This window comes from Indicator indicator, chromosome 13, assembly GCF_027791375.1.
Source record: "Indicator indicator isolate 239-I01 chromosome 13, UM_Iind_1.1, whole genome shotgun sequence".
NCBI lineage: Eukaryota > Metazoa > Chordata > Aves > Piciformes > Indicatoridae > Indicator > Indicator indicator.
The window spans coordinates 22,071,350-22,087,017 of record NC_072022.1 but is presented as its reverse complement, the minus strand read 5'-3'; the positions used below and the strand labels follow the sequence as shown (position 1 = coordinate 22,087,017).

Genomic DNA, 15,668 nt, shown 5'->3' with positions numbered 1-15,668 from the left:
TCTGCTCACTAGTTAAAGTGAGAATATGCTGCAATGTTAACAGAAACTGTGTTTGGGGAAGCAGAGTCTGAGTTAGGAGTGCTTAGCTGCTTCTCCAGCATCAGAAAGAAAGCTTCCTCTGGAGCCACATGGCAATGTTAGCAATAAAAGACTTAACGGTCCTGTTTATACTTCTTAAACAGGATATGAGCTGTTTGGATTCATCAGCCACATGGGAACATCCACAATGAGTGGCCACTATGTTTGTCATCTCAAAAAAGAAGGAAGGTGAGTGGAATTGGGAGAGACACAGAACAACAGACAAATGTTCTCTTCGAAGCATGCATCTGTAGTGAGGAGGGTATGTGTTCATGGCAGACACACATACCTTGTTACCATGTACATAATTCCCACCAAATGATTATGGCTTCTGGATATGATAAGCCAGTTCTGATGCCACTGAAGTCTATGGTGAAATGTACCACTGACTCTCCTGTGCTTGCTGTTCCAAATCTCTGTTTATTTCGGGTCATCAGTTCTGTGTCTGGCTTTATCTGAACTGCTCCCGACCTCCTTTTATTCCCCATCAACAGAAACCCATCAAACTCTGGGATGATACTGTAGACTGCTAACACTGCAGTACTGATCTTGGCTATGATATTACTATGCTCCTATTATTTGGCACTGGTAATCTGTGATTTTCCTTAATTTGAACTGTAACTACACATTCCTCTGCCATTCTTACTCTTTTTCAATTCCTGACTGCCAGTAAACCTGCTTTGGCTGTTTTTCTGCTCTGTTGTTCTTGCTGCAATGACTAATTTTAGATTTTAAACTCATTGAAGTTTGGGTTTGAGGAGTCCCTGATAAACTTGTGATGATTTTTATACACATGAATGTAATCAATATTGTTTTCATTTCAGATGGGTGATCTACAATGACCTTAGAGTCTGTGCCTCAGAACGACCTCCCAAAGACCTTGGCTACATTTATTTTTACCACAGGATAGAAAGTTAGGCCTCAAATCTATTACCTGGCCTTAAGAAGCCATAAGCCTTTTTAAGCTGCCCAAAACAAGTGTACAAGAAAAATCTAAACCAAACAAAAGACCTCTAACTCCTGGACTGCCAAAAAGCAAAGGAAAATGTGAGATATTTATAGTTTATTTAAAAACAGTCATTTGATGCCGCCTTAAATGTTAGAGGGAAATTTCTATTAGGTGATGTATAGTATGTTGTTTTAAATTTATACACCTTCAAGGATACCTTAAGACCATGTAGAGTATTGGTACAGTTTGCAGCTAGTATATAGAGAAAACACAAGTTTCACAATTGAACAAAAATATCCCAGTTCAGGCCAGCTCCTGCCCGTTCCACCCATGCATCTGTTGAAGAACACAAAGAAATGTTTACACCATTGGTAAGGGAGAGCCAGAGTCCAGACCACTTAGAGGAGTCACATCACGTACAAAGATGGAGTGAGAGGCTCTGTGAGTATTCTTCAAAACAGAATGTCTTATTTGGGAGATTTTCTGGTACAATGAGAAAAGCCAGCTAAAGCTATATCTGTTGGAAATCACTTTTATAGTGTTTTGGTTTGCTGTTTCAATGCATAAACCTAAGAAACCTACTGGGTATGGAAGCAGCTTCCTGTCAGTGCCCTGTACTATATCTGCCAAAGAGAAATAGTAGATTTTATTTTTGCAGACAGAATTTTCTTTATCTTCTCTGGAGTATTTGTTTTCACAGGATTGTCAGGGTTGGAAGTGACCTCAAAGATCATCCAGTTACAACCCCCCTGACATGGACATTTTACATGAGATCAGATTGTCCAGAGCCCCATCCAACCTGGTCTTAAAAAACTTCCAGAGATGGGGCTTCTACCACCTCCCTGGGCAACCTGTTCCAGTGTCTCACCACCCTTGTGGTGAAGAACTTTTTCCTAATATCCAATCTGAATCTACCCATTTCTAGTTTTGCATGTTCTTCCAACAGATTCAGGATTAAAGATGGCTAAAAGAAGCAGACTGTCTGACAATAAAATTAAATGCATCCCCTCAGGAAAGGGAAGGTTGTTATTTAAATCTTATTTTCTTAGGGAGGAGGTAAAGAAGGGGTTAATATCCCGTTATATTTATAGCAGGGCAATTTGCATCTATACCTCTTACATTCCAGCTGAATTCAAATCCCTGACAAAATACAGTGTATTTCTGCTTTCTGCCAAAGATGGCTTAAATACTTAGTTCCATCCATGAGTGGGAAAAGTTGTTTAGTAAAATTGCCTATTTATTGATTTGCCCCTCTCTCCTTCCTACCTTTGAAAAACCCAACTAAAATACAACAGCAGCAAAAATCAAACCACAAAAAACCTACCTTGAAATGATATTTCATCTTTCTGTCAACTTAATAACCTGATCACTTCAAACAGACACCTTCTGAAAGAGGTTTTGTATCTCTGGCAGGGATGAACTGGTGAGTAGGTAGGGGCTGGCCTTTCCTGTCTTTTTTTTTTTGGGTGTTATTTCAGTTTGTGTCACAGGCAAGAATATCTAAACGTGGGGTTTTAAATTGTATTTGAAAGCACTAATTCTAGAAAAAATGCAGTAGTGTTTGTGAAATCTTTCATGATTCCAAAAAAAACCCCAAGGTTCAGTGTTGGCCACTGTTTAGTGACTGTTGCCTCACTATAATCTTACTGAGCCCTCAAAATAAATTGAAACAGTGAAAAATAAAATTAAAAAAAAATCTCCTTTTAGAGTGCAAGAGAGGCAGGGAGGTGTAATTACATTTTCTCTGCAGTCACTGCCTGGAAGTTTAATAGCAAAATTCGGGCAGGTACACACTCCAGAAGAGAACCTAAATTAAAACTCTGGTAATGAGCAGGGCATTTTATTATTATTTATTTTTTCCTCCAGCATTTGGGGAAAAGAAGTTCACCCCTCTGGTCATGTAGCCTCATGCAGAGCAGAAAAAAACATTGATTTTTTTTCTCTTTTTTTTTTTTTAATCAGTTTTTGATGTTAAAAGATTATGAGAGACTGTTCTAGTGCAATAATTAAGTAGGGTGTAAATGGTGCCTAATTGCTGGAAAAGCTTCCTGCACTTAGTGCTCTTACTGACACAAAAGAACAGTGTCCTGGCACATTAGTAAGTGGCTCCTGTGAGATTCAGCTGCCTTGTAATTATTGAGCCACGGTTCAGGACAAAACAAAAGCTGCCAGTAATTATTTTTCCTTCTTCCAGGTTTTGAGTACTTTTGTATTTCACCAGAAAAAAAAAAAGCCAGATTTGAAAACGGAATCACCAAATTCTGCAGGGATACATCTTTGATTTAATCTGAGAGAACTGAAGTTCTGTGTAGTTGTGTTTGTGCTTTTCCATCCTGGCACTGGAAAAAGGACAAAAGGCCTTTCTTGTTTTGTGTTGTTTCATGTTTTCCCCCTTTTCCAACTTTTCTGGAATGTCCAGTTATATTCCAAGGAAGTTTCAACACAACGGCTTCCCTCTTGCCTTATGAACTTAAAGGGCTATTTATAAACTAATAATAATTGGTAGCCACTACCTTTTTATTTAGAAACTTTGGGTAAATAAAGGCCAACAGGGTAGTTCCCATATTCATTATAAGACTGGAAACATGGCTGGTCTCATAGGATTAAGCACGGAACTTTCTATTGCAAGCTCTTGCAAGGTTGCTCTTGCAGCTATTTGTCTGGTACATCCTAAAACTGGAATGGCTGTGTGACTGATTGATGCCCCTTAATAGGAGGGACACTTGGAAAGCTGGCAGGTGATAAATTGGAAGTGGTGGCTGGGATAGGTGAGCTGTAGCAGCCTGGCTTCTGAAATTCTTTTCAGGTCATCACTCTTCTGTACTGCCTGCCTAAACTTCCAAGTGGGTCAGAGGGCAGGGAGCAGTTTGGGGGAAAGGCTTGCAGATCTTCTAAAATGTAGCACTTGAAAATATATTAAAAGTTCTTCAGCTGTTTGAGGAATTTTTATCGCCCAAAGTAGTGACTTCCTCCTTTTTCAAAGGTCTGGTTAAGTCATCTCACTTGTGCAAGGAGGTGTGTGGGAAGAACATCATGGAGCTGGAGGAGCGAGCAGGATTGTAAACTCCTGACTCTTCAGCCTAGTATGGGGGAGAAGAGTTTGTTTTGTCTGTTTTGTTGGGTGGTTTTGGTTTTTTTCAGCATTCAGAAGCCATGCTCAAACAGCCTGTAGTGAACAGAAGATTAATTTACCAGGCTAAAATTGGTATGCACTTAATTGTGCTGGGCCAGCCCTCAGTGCACAGCCTGGGCAGTGGCTGGTGGGGAACAGCCATGTGTCTGGGTACTGGCACGTAGTGTATATGTCAATAGATGCTGCGGGGGTTAGCTGTGCTGGCAGCTTCTTGACAAAAAAGAAAGGATGGAGGAAGAAAAATCACTGTGAGCTCTTTGAGACAATCTAACCTGAGAATTATGGCAAGCCAGGACTTGACAGCAAATAATGGTCTTGTCTCTTGGATTGCTTTTCTACTTGTGATACATTTAAATTAGGGAAGTAGAAGGAAGAAAAAACTCAACAGCTGTTCCTTGTTTTCTTACTCCTGGCAGTGTGCTGAATCCAGTAGACCCCCCATTCTGAGTCACAGTCTCCAATCTCTGAAGCACATGTGGGCATAAACTTCTATTTAATCTTCCTACCTAAGATGTAATTAGGAAAAAATTTGATTTATTCAAAGCCACAGTTTAAAAAGGAGTCTAGATATTTCTGGATGACTATCACTTGTAATTCTACTGAGTTCAGTGGCATTACTTCTGACTTGGTGTAACTGAAACCAGCATCAGTCCAGTTTCTTGGATTCAGGCAGCCTCCACTGGGTCATAGTGCACACTCCAAACACAGATGCAACCTGAGCTTGTTAGATTGTTGTAGAAGCACCTCCAATTCATTCCTTTTGTTCTCCGTCCTGGCAGTACCCATTTTTGTCTTATTTGCTGGTTTCATGCACTGAAAGACTATGCAAAATATGTGACTGGACATAACTTTTTCATCTTTTCCCATCACCCTTCCTACCTTAATGGCTAAGATTTCTGATTACTCTTTAGGGGTTTTACTGTTGTATCCTGGAAATGTCTGTACTGGTTTACTTTGCACCCTTCAGAATTGTTTGCTTGAAGCACTGTTAACATTTTCGAGAGTATTTGTCTGAGATGAGAAAGGTTGTGAATGACATTGTTGCAACTGTTTTAAATTAAAAAGAAATATTCTCACATCTTGTGACTGTGTGGATTCTTGCTTCTTTCTTTCCTGTCTGCACTGAAGAGGAATAGATTGAATATGTTTTGATGCTGCCTCTCTTCTTGCTCTTTGTGGTCATGTTTGGTATTTTAAGTAAAAAACCTGCAAAGGGAACAAAGAGGTTTGTGCAAGTCTTGATTTCTTGTGACTCATGGCATTCTGATGAATTTAAATTTAAAAAAAAAACAAACCACATTCAGAGTGGGTATAAACATGGAAAAATAGAAAATAGAATTTAAATTAAGATTTTTGTTTGTTTGTTTTTAACTTTTAAGCCAGTTGATGTTCCTTGAACACAAGAGTTGCTCATATGGAAGAGCACTGTCACTTCTGTCCTAAATTCCTGCTTTGTTTTCGACTGTAATTCCTCATGTTCATTCAGAAATTAAATCTGCTCTTCAGTAAAAGGCTTTTTTCCTCATGTCTAAGGGCTTTACATAGCAGTGTGACCATTGAGACTCTTTGGTAGGTGCAAGACTAGACCAGAAAAGAAGACTGAAGGATGGCAACCCTTTCATCTTTTTATAGGATCATGGGACTGGCAACTGGAGGAGAGATAAGAGGTAAATCTCCTGGGCTATAAGTGACATTTCCTGACATGGAAGTAGAGGACATGTGAAGTGTTGAATGATAAGAAATCTTCATCTCCTGAAGTCCAAATTTAATGATATGTCTAGGTTCTTTACTATCACAATTGTCTTCTGTGACCATGGCAAGTCTTGCTGCACTGTGTTCACAGCACTTGTAGCAGCTGGAAGAGGCTGGAGAACATGGCTCTTTGTGCAAAGTCCATCAATCTCTTTCATTCAGTCCACTACTTTTCTGTCCACAGCTGCTGTGGAGTTGGGGATTTTATTTTCAGCCTTCTTTACCAGTATCCTTTCCCAGTGATTTTGTGAGCAGTTTTGCATGTAAGATTTGGCACTAATGCTTTTCTTCCAACCACTGTCTGTCTTTGGCTTCAGGACTGCAGTGCCTTGTTCTGGTCTGTGTTCACTGCAGAGCACATAATGGGCATCCCTGCTGCTGCTTTGTTGGTATCTTAGAGCAGCAAGTTCTAAATGAACCTTAACATCTCCTGGCAAAACACGCCAGTGTCAAGAGCACACATTGCTTGCACCCTGAAGGTTAGTGTGGTTTTAGTGTCTGTTCCCTTTTCTTCTGTAGTGGGAGATTCTGCTAAAGCCACAGGCAGACAGGTGGGTTTTCTGATAGCCTTCTACAGGCAAGCTGTGGCTGTACCATCTGGGGTTTTTTTCTGGAGCAATCCACATGTCCATTGAGAGTGTCAACTTTCAGATCCATACCAGTGCTGTCCTGCCTTGTCACTAGCTCTCTGCTCTTACTGCCCCCTTGTAATTTCTTCTGTCCACAGCAGTGTCCAGGAACTTCAGTTCCTTTATGTTGGTGCTTATGCTAGTGTCCTGTAGCAAAAACATAAAGACGATGTAATTTCTACTCTTGTCAGCTCTTTTGCTTCATCACACCACAGCCAAAACTGAAAAATAACAATAGCCAGTTCCCATTGTGGTTTATGTGGGTTTGTGGGAGGTTGCTTGAGTAATCATTTCAATCACTGAAAGCTGGCTTTGTTTTTAAGAAAGATTGTGCTGTAAATATTGTAAATATCATTGTTATTGAGGGATGCAGTTGCATGATCTTCAGGAAAAAATTCTGATCTACTTTTTTCCCCTTTTTCCTCCTAGAGCGTGTATATGCAAAATCCTTTGGGCCTGACCTCAGCTAGTATAAACTCCAGTTGTAAGTATAATTCATCAACATACTGAAATAAAAATAAATTATAAAAATACCTCAGAGTAACAATGAATGTGTGAAAAATGGTAATGAAAAAAACACCCTCTGGCTTTGTTTTTAAGCAGAGAGATATGTTCACATTGTAAACAAGAGGATAAAAGACCCCATTAAAAAAACCCAAAACTTTATTTCACTTGGAGAAGTAGGTCCCTCCTTGCAGTTGAAGTAGTTATAGTCAAGACCATTTTCAAATTGAAAAAACGTTTTGGACGATTTGAAGCCACAGACAAAGTTTATTTTTAAAACATATTTAAAAATTGCACAGTTATAAATACAGGTAAATAAATACAATTTAATATGTGGAAAAGAACCCGAGGAAGGCATGCTTCCATTACAGTACAAAAATACTACATTAAATATGGTGCTCTGCAAATAGTAATCTATGTAAAGTTAACACATCCAATATGCACATCGCTCATTTCTGAGGAAATTGATTATTTCAAACAGCAGTGCAAGGAAACATCAAATTAAAGCATCAGTAAACTACAGGTCTGTGTTTAGTATTATACACAGCTGATAATGCACTAAGTATACAGAGGCAAAGTTACCTGTAGTAAGAAAAGAATCTTTTACTCCATATATACTCACACTCAGATTCTTAGTCTGGGTCCATATGAACCTTGGTAAGGGAATGTAAACATTCAGGTGTAGGGCTGAACTCCCACCACCCACCTCCCTGCGAAGCCTTGCACCTGCACTTAACCATCAACACACCAAGTTAAGTGAGCAATGTAAGTCTGTGCAGCAGCAGGGCTCTTCAGATGGCTCAGGTGAAAGTATCTGCCAGCCCTATCGTCTCTTCTTCCCTGTATGTTGGCTTAAAAATAAAGCCAAAAGAACTGATGCAAGATTGCAAAGGTTTTCAAACAGTTGACAGCATATAGAAGCTGTGCAGAATGCCGCTCGAAACGATATAATTTTATTTTACTCTAGGTATGTTAGACTCTGATATATAAAATATATTTATAAATGTTTTGATTTTTTTTTTCCTGAATTTACAATAGATTACTGTTATTAAAAAGGCTATTTAAATTAAGGGTTTAGCCAGTGACAATGGCATTTTATAAATGTGGAAGGGGGGGAAAAAGATCAAAGCACATTAAGTCTTGACCATGCAAGCTTGCTCAATGGGCTGTCACATGTGCAAGCATTGGCAAAGTTACAGCTAATCTGAGGAAAATTTAGATTCCTTCTGTCTTTCCCATGCCTAATACCTGTAGCTTTGTCAGCTGAGGCTCTGTAACTTTCTATGGATTCTGTGACATGCTTGTCTTTTGTTTTGCCAATGCTTGTTCAAAGTGTCAGTGATGTCTTCATGCATGGCACTCCTTTTCTCTGATTTGTTTCAGCAGTCCCAAAACAGTAGAACTACAATGAAGGAATCTGTTTGCTAGCCTAGGTGAGGTTTGAACAGTAGATAATACAGTATTGTATACCCACCATGCTTTTTTTCATAATGTGCTGTGCATTTTGTCTATCAATTTTATCAGTGAATACTCAGTATTGATATTTTATAGACATTTATCACATAGATTCACTGTACAGACTGCTAAGCTGACAACACTGGTGACCAGAAATCTCAGGTTTTCAGCTGTGCGGGTTATTCATGCAGAGTAGCTAATGTCTCATTTTCCAGGTGCATGTTTGGGCAAAAGAGATTTACTACCAATTTATTTTTCACTCCAATTGTCACTGGCTCCAACAGGCAATGATTTTAGGTCTCAGGCTTTGCCTCTGTGGCTGCCAGGAATTGTATCAGTTTTTATTTCTGTCATGGTGGCTTTTGTGTTATGGGGGCCCATGCTCTATGTATGTTCTTAGGATCACTTGGCTCATCACTTGGTGTTGTCAGGGTCCTCCGTTTCACCTGGCACACAGGTGCACATTTTCTAAATTGTCTCTTTAGTTCTTAATGCTTAATTTTCTGAACTGAGCTTTCAGCTGAGTTAAGTGTCTGCAGCTGAAATCAGTGGATGTGGCAGATACTCAGATCCTGTGAAGATTTACATCTACCTATTTGAAATAGGTCAGCCAGCCAGCCATCAAGCTGCCTTCAGAGTTAGTGGGGAAGTGTGAAAAGCCTGGCCGTGGTAAGTAAGCATAGACAATATTTTTTACTGGTTCTGGGAATCTTTTTTCTCTGTTTTGATGCCTTCTGGTGTAGAACAGAGAAGAAAATGAGAGCTGCACACGTTTAGGCTTTTAAGTCTTAAGAGGAAAGTAAAACATATCTGCAAAAGCTGTTACTACAGTTGTCTGTCCTTAATGAAACACTTGAAGCAAACATGAAATCCACAACACAAAGTGATTTCTAAGGATGGGATTTAAAAAGGGCTCTGCATTTGAGTCTAACCTGTTCCAAATAACATGAGCAACTCACCTGTTTGGCAGATGCAAGGTGCTTTGAAAACAACCCATAGAAGATACCAATCAATAGTTTAAAAATACCCTATGTGTGGGCCTTCTGCATGCATTCTGTAAACATATACTCAAGTAATATAGCTGCATGCTTTGTGTTAATATTGCAGTGTGGTTGTTAACATAGGTGCATGCAATATTGTCCTGTGAGGCTCTGTGTCATCTGAACCTCCCCCTCAATGTTTTTACAAGTGCTGCAATTTATCAGATCATAAGAAAATACCCTTAGATACAGATGTGTGTATGTGTTTACCTAAGGATACATTGATTCTTCAAACTGACATAAACCAGTCTATTGCAACAAGATTTCTAGAGTTGTTATGGTTTAAAGAGATCAGCCAGAGTGGGCCCATTGCTTTTGCTGCAAGGCCTCACTCCATATCACTTTGATTTCAGTGCTTGCTCAGCACATGCAGCAGTGTCAGAGGCCAGCCCTTGTCCCATAGCTGAATGCATGCACATGAGCTAATCCTGCAAAGTGCTGGACACTCCTGTGAAAACTACAGACTTTGTGTGTTTAGCAGCTAGATGGATCAGACTTGCAGGCCATAAATATTCATAAAGCCTTGCAGAGGAGAAGGTCAGTCACAAGCTGGGGTTAAGAAAACGTTTTTTAATCGCAGGAAATACAAAATAGAAGAAAGATTGAAAAAATTGGAATTAATTACCTGGCAGTGATAAATCACCTCTGCAGAAAGAGGGGAGTAACAAGAATGGGAAACTGGTGGGAGATGATGATAAACCATTGCAGCACTCCAATTTGGCATAACCCCACAGCTGCTGTACAGCTGTTATCCTGAAATGTCCCCAAGTCTCCTCTGCTGAAATGTCAGTCTCTGCGTGAAACCACTTCCTGATTTAGACCTGAGCAGCCCTGTGTTTGTGTCTTACCTTTCACTTCACACAAGTGCTGACCTCACCCATGCAGCCCTGCAATGGCTGTTATTTGCCCATCTTCCTTCCTTGCACAGGATGGCAGGAGGTTTTTGGGTTGGTCGGGCTCACAGGGAGCACTGAGAGCAGGACCCAGATTTTCTGTCTATTACTCTCAGGCTCAATCTGCTACTATTCAGCAGCAGCCTTGTTTATCCTACCTCATGCTTGGTTAGAAGTATGAGTAGATGTATTTCCTCTTCAAGGTGTTAACATGCCACAGCCGCCTCACGTGTTGCCTCTTGATCTTTCAGGCAAATATTTGTGCTCGCCACTGAATATTTAACACCACGAGGAGGTCAGATCAAAGCTGTATCTATTCCTGTCATCTGCACTGATGGTGCTTGGCAGTGGGGGCTAAGAGAGATAAAGCCCAGGATATTGAAAAGTCCTCAGAAGTTCCAAGAGCTGCTGAACTGGACCTGTTTAGAGTGAGGTGAATTCAGTCACTGGCTAGTCTCCCACACAGACCAGGCCAGAACTGATGTCTAGTATGAGGAGATATGCCCCTTACCCCAAGATATGCAACTCTGTCTGCTTTAGTTGCTTCCTCGTGCAGTATTTCTGTTAGTGGTATGTAGTTAGCTGGTCATAGGATCCCTAAATTGGGGGAGAACAGCTGGGGTAAGCTCTACTCTTTGACAGGCTTTGCAGCCTGCATCCTGTGTAGCAGAACTACAGCAATTGGGGTGAGCTGGGGGCCTGAGTATCCCCTTGGGAAGGAGAGTTCAGCCCTGGTGATTCTGTCCTTGTACCAGTTCCCTGGGTGTAGACATATATCAGCAGATGAATGCAGTTTTGAACAGTGCATCCCAGGATAAATAAAAAATTACCTACTTTGTTCTTTTGGGGGAGGCTAGGAGTTATTATTAGGCTTTCCTGGTAGAATTATTGTTATATGCTAGAGGAGGTTTAGTGAACTGCTGTCTGTACCAAATGGCCCTTGTCATCCTGACTCTGAGAAATCAAGCAGTTAGGTTGGGTTTTTTTGTTTTGGTTTGGTTTGGTTTGGTTTTGTGGTGGTTTTTTTTTGGTTTTGGGGTTTGGTTTTTTTTAGTATTTTTTTCCCATTTGAAAGGTATAACAATAAAGCTCCTGGATAGCTCATTCCTCCGGATAAGCACTGATTATCCTACCCCATAGCACAAAGGATATTCTAGAACTTGTGTGATGTCAGGGCATCAAGCAAAATCTAAGCACATATGCCTTTGCTTTACAGCCTCTTCTCCAAGCTGCCTCCCTTCTCTCTTATCACCTTCCAGATTCCATTGCACTGCACCTTCTGCTCTTGCCTTATCAATAAAGAGCTGTCATCACATATCTCTGTCAAAGCAAAAGAGCAAACTGTTGTCAGCAGATATGCATACAGCAGCCCATTTAGCTAAAGTGACATTCCCAGTCAGTCCTTGGTACCCAGTCCTTAAGGGAAAGGTGCAGGACTCAGTTATGAGACACTTGATAGATAAATAGGAATATATAAGTAAACAGTGAATTAATAAAGCACTATCAAAAAATAATTTCATAGCTGTTTTAGCATCTCCATTCTGTGGGAAAGAGAGAGAGGGGTAAGCTTTTTATTTTTTTAATGAGAATTGATTATTTGTCTTTAACAAACTATAGTTGGTGATTAGATGCAGTGATTACACTGTCTTGCATGAAATTTTCCTTTAAGTGGTTGCTCAAAATAACAGACAGCTGCAAGAAACTTTGTTTGTGCTGGTGAAACTGTCCAATTCTCAAAAAGCTTCTTTCTCTATGATCTCTGCAGTTGGATTTTATTATTACTTTTTTTTAAATCCAGCTGATTGAGCTGGATTTTTCTTTCACTGCTGTTTATAGGAAGTGTGCTATTCGTGCCACTTCTACACATTCCAATAGCTACCCTGCACACTGAATTCCTGACCACAGATCACCGCAGTAGCCATCTAATTACACTTTTCAGCCTTAGTTGTTTAGGGAAAACAAAAAAAAAACCAGCAACTGAAAATTACCTCCTTAAAAATGTCTATTCCTGTCTTTGATAGATGCATTCACCTTGAGCTAAATGTATTTGGCTGTAGCTGAACCCATCCATTCATTGCATGGCAGCGTACTGCCCCTGGTACTGTTCCCCATTCATCTCATCAGGGAAAATGAAGTTGGGGGCTGTGCATATATATGTATATGTATACAGACACACATATATGCACACATTTCTGATCAGCTACCAATAGTGATGTTAGGATTTAATCAGCTATGATGGAGGTCACTGAGACTTTTGCTACTGCTTGCTCTGACAGCAGGATCAAATCTTAGTCTCAATATTGCAAGTATTATAGACCAATTATTTTCAGGAGGAATTTTCCTTTGAGCGTGGTCTGCAGGCTTGAACTCCTGTGAAGACTTTTTTTGTTTGCAGTAAAGATCTGTGGCTTCTTATGTTCTGCAATGACACAATTCACATACAATATGTATGTGCATGCACATGCATGTATGTGTATAGTACCTGATGGATGCATAATAGAATAATCCTTCTAACAGATATTGCAGTTTATGCTGTATTTGTATTTCTTTAAACATAAGAATATTGAAAACCCTCTCATCACATATCAGGAAATTATATTTGGTCCTTTGTTGCCAACAAGGCTATCCTGTACATTCCATTTTTAGTAATGAAAATAAAAGCATAGCACTATTTTACAGAGAGAAAGATTAAAGTGCATAAGTACATAGATAGGTGCAGATCCTGTTAGGAGTTCCTTTGAAACAGACATACCCTGTCCAAGATCAGGAGAGCTGGTTTGAACAGCAACAATTCTAGTGCAAATGACTGCTTCTGCTGCCAACACTTGGTCTTCCTATCTGTATGTGGTTTAGTCCCACAGACGTTCACATACAATGTTCCTCTTAGTGTTGCACGTGGTTTACAACTTTGAGCCTGCAGAACTGGGCCCAAATTAATCAAGGTACCTTTGGAAGCAAAACTTTTCTTGACTGCCAACGAAAAAATATATTAAAACTGAAAGACATCGATTTTACATGCATCTATTTTCAGAGCTGTGTTAAAAAATGGACCTTGAGAAAACTTTTCAACAAAGAAGCCAAAGGATATGGAATCCACGTTGTAGGGCAAAGTGATGTCAGCATAGCACGATGAGCTGCTAAGTAGGTTCCCTGGATGCATTGCTTGCCATTCTAATGTGCAATAATGATTATCTAGGTTTGTTCTCAGTATACATTTCTTTGTGTAGCTGTGTCTATAGAGAGAGATATAGCTTGCACAGGATGAAGATTCTTCAGAAATGGTTATTTCATCTAGTTCAGGGCTTTGTCAGATTAGTCACAGCTCATTTCAATCCTTTGGAGTTTGAATTTATTTACAGTATTTTGTGCTTTTGAACTTTTCCTTTTTGAATAATGTCCAAGAGAATTCCCCTACTGATCTACAGCCACGATCTTTTGGAAAATGTGGTCATTTGGAGATGAGTAATAAAAGAGTTCTCTGTTACCTAATACAATTTAACCCATTTGTGAATACCTTTTATTACGGTTCTAGATTGAAAGCTCTTAACAGAATGTCTAGATCACCCACATTGGCAGCTTGAAATAGTTCTGGCTGGTCCATCATAGACAGAGCAATTCGAAGTGCTGCCCAAATATTGCCTGATAGAGCAGGATGAGGAACCTGTTGTAGATTCCTGCTTTTTCTTTGCAAACTGAGAGCGGTGAGAAAATTGCTGACAGCCTCTCTGCAGGGGAAACAAAACAAACAAAAAAAAAGAAATAAGCTATATAATTTGCTTAACAGCTAGAGTAAAACTTCCTAAAGTTCTGTGTTATTTTACAATGTGGTTCATCAGTCTCTTGATGTTGTTCCTGCTTGATTTTCTTTAAACAAGTGGACATAACCTGTAGTAATGCAGAGCTCAGTCTATTCGATCATCTGGGCGATATTGTCTTAATTGTTGTGTAGCTCTCCTTCATCTTACCTGTTTCAAGATGAGAGTTGGGATTCTGGAATATCAGTCTTGATTCCTGAAGGATGTACCAAAAGTACTTTTGATGGCATTAGGTACTTGAAACAGTTTAAATGAAGTTTCCCTCTTACATTGCTTTCATAAAAAACTCTTAAGCACAGGACTATGTTTGTGTGTTAGAACAACCCCACTGAGTATAAGAGTACTTGCTCTTAAACCTAAAAAAAAATCCTTAAGCAGCTTGCTGAACCATTAAGTGGTTCTGATGTGTAGAATTTGTAGAATGGGAGAAGTATTGCTGCTTTGTTAGCACTTTGTAAAAAGTTTTAAAACAATTAAGATTATGTAGCACCCATCTGGATGCATTCCTGTGTGACTTACTGTAGGTGACCCTGCTCTGGCAGAGGTGTTGGACTAGATGATCTTTCAAGATCCCTTCCAACCCCTAACATTCTGTGATATTCAGATCTATTTATTTATTTATTAGTTCCAGCTAGAAAATGACTTTTCACTTTGTAGTTTTGATCCCTGACTTTTTTGTTTGCACATTTTTGTGACTTACCTGTATGCCCCTAGGTTGATGCAGCTTATCCCTAAGTTGTATCTGGATCTAATGAAGCCAGGCTGTATTTCTAAAGCACGTGTGTAGGCCTCAACAGCTTCTTCGCTTCGATCTCCGTTTGCCAAGGTTGCTCCAAGACGGTTCCATAATGTATAGTCCTGATGAGAAAATGAGTTTTCTAATGTAGGTGTCATAAAGGGACATAATAGCTCATTTTAGCTTGCAAAGTGAGGAGGACTGCAGAAAATAACAGTATCTTCTCTTAATTGACACAGACTGTGACGTTCTGACTCATGATTATAGGCATCTTTATATAACCACTACAATTAATCAGCACAGGGCTCGATACTGGACATGTATAAATCTGCTTCTAAATGAGACTGTCTTGTAATTAACATTTCTATTTCAGGTGTTAAAATTTTAATGGCTTAAGTGACATCTCATTAATAATAGCCTGATCAAGAGGGGAGGAAGAAAGTGGCCTGTAAAGATCAATTCTTAAAAAATGTAAAAGCATAAAATGTACCTCTGGCCGAACAGTTAAGGCGGCACTAAACGCATCTATCGCTCTGTTAAATTCTCCATTCAGGTGAAAAAGAACTCCAAGTCCTGTCTGCAAGTCAGGGTCTATCATGTCACCATTCTGGTGAGCTGCCTCCAGGTACAAATCCTTGACTTCTTCAAGCAATGAGCTAGACAAGGGCAAAAAAATAAATTAAA

At 39.6% G+C, this 15,668-nt stretch overlaps 2 protein-coding genes across 4 annotated transcripts in view; one reads left to right on the top strand and one right to left on the bottom strand.

Moving 5' to 3' along the window:
* The window catches only part of USP13 (ubiquitin specific peptidase 13), a 50,277-nt gene extending 49,281 nt beyond the window's left edge, over positions 1-996 (top strand). Inside the window, exons 20-21 of the mRNA XM_054385915.1 lie at positions 183-267; positions 903-996. Coding sequence (XP_054241890.1) covers positions 183-267; positions 903-996 — 179 coding nt within the window. The remainder of the gene's footprint in view (positions 1-182; positions 268-902) is intronic.
* Positions 997-13,953: 12,957 nt separating this feature from the next.
* Positions 13,954-15,668, bottom strand: part of PEX5L (peroxisomal biogenesis factor 5 like) — a 42,398-nt gene continuing 40,683 nt past the window's right edge. For all 3 annotated transcript variants that reach the window (XM_054385688.1, XM_054385689.1, XM_054385690.1), the window contains 3 exons: positions 15,475-15,640; positions 14,949-15,106; positions 13,954-14,158 (listed from right to left, as the gene is read on the bottom strand). In XM_054385688.1, the coding sequence (XP_054241663.1) occupies positions 13,954-14,158; positions 14,949-15,106; positions 15,475-15,640 (529 nt within the window). The remainder of the gene's footprint in view (positions 14,159-14,948; positions 15,107-15,474; positions 15,641-15,668) is intronic.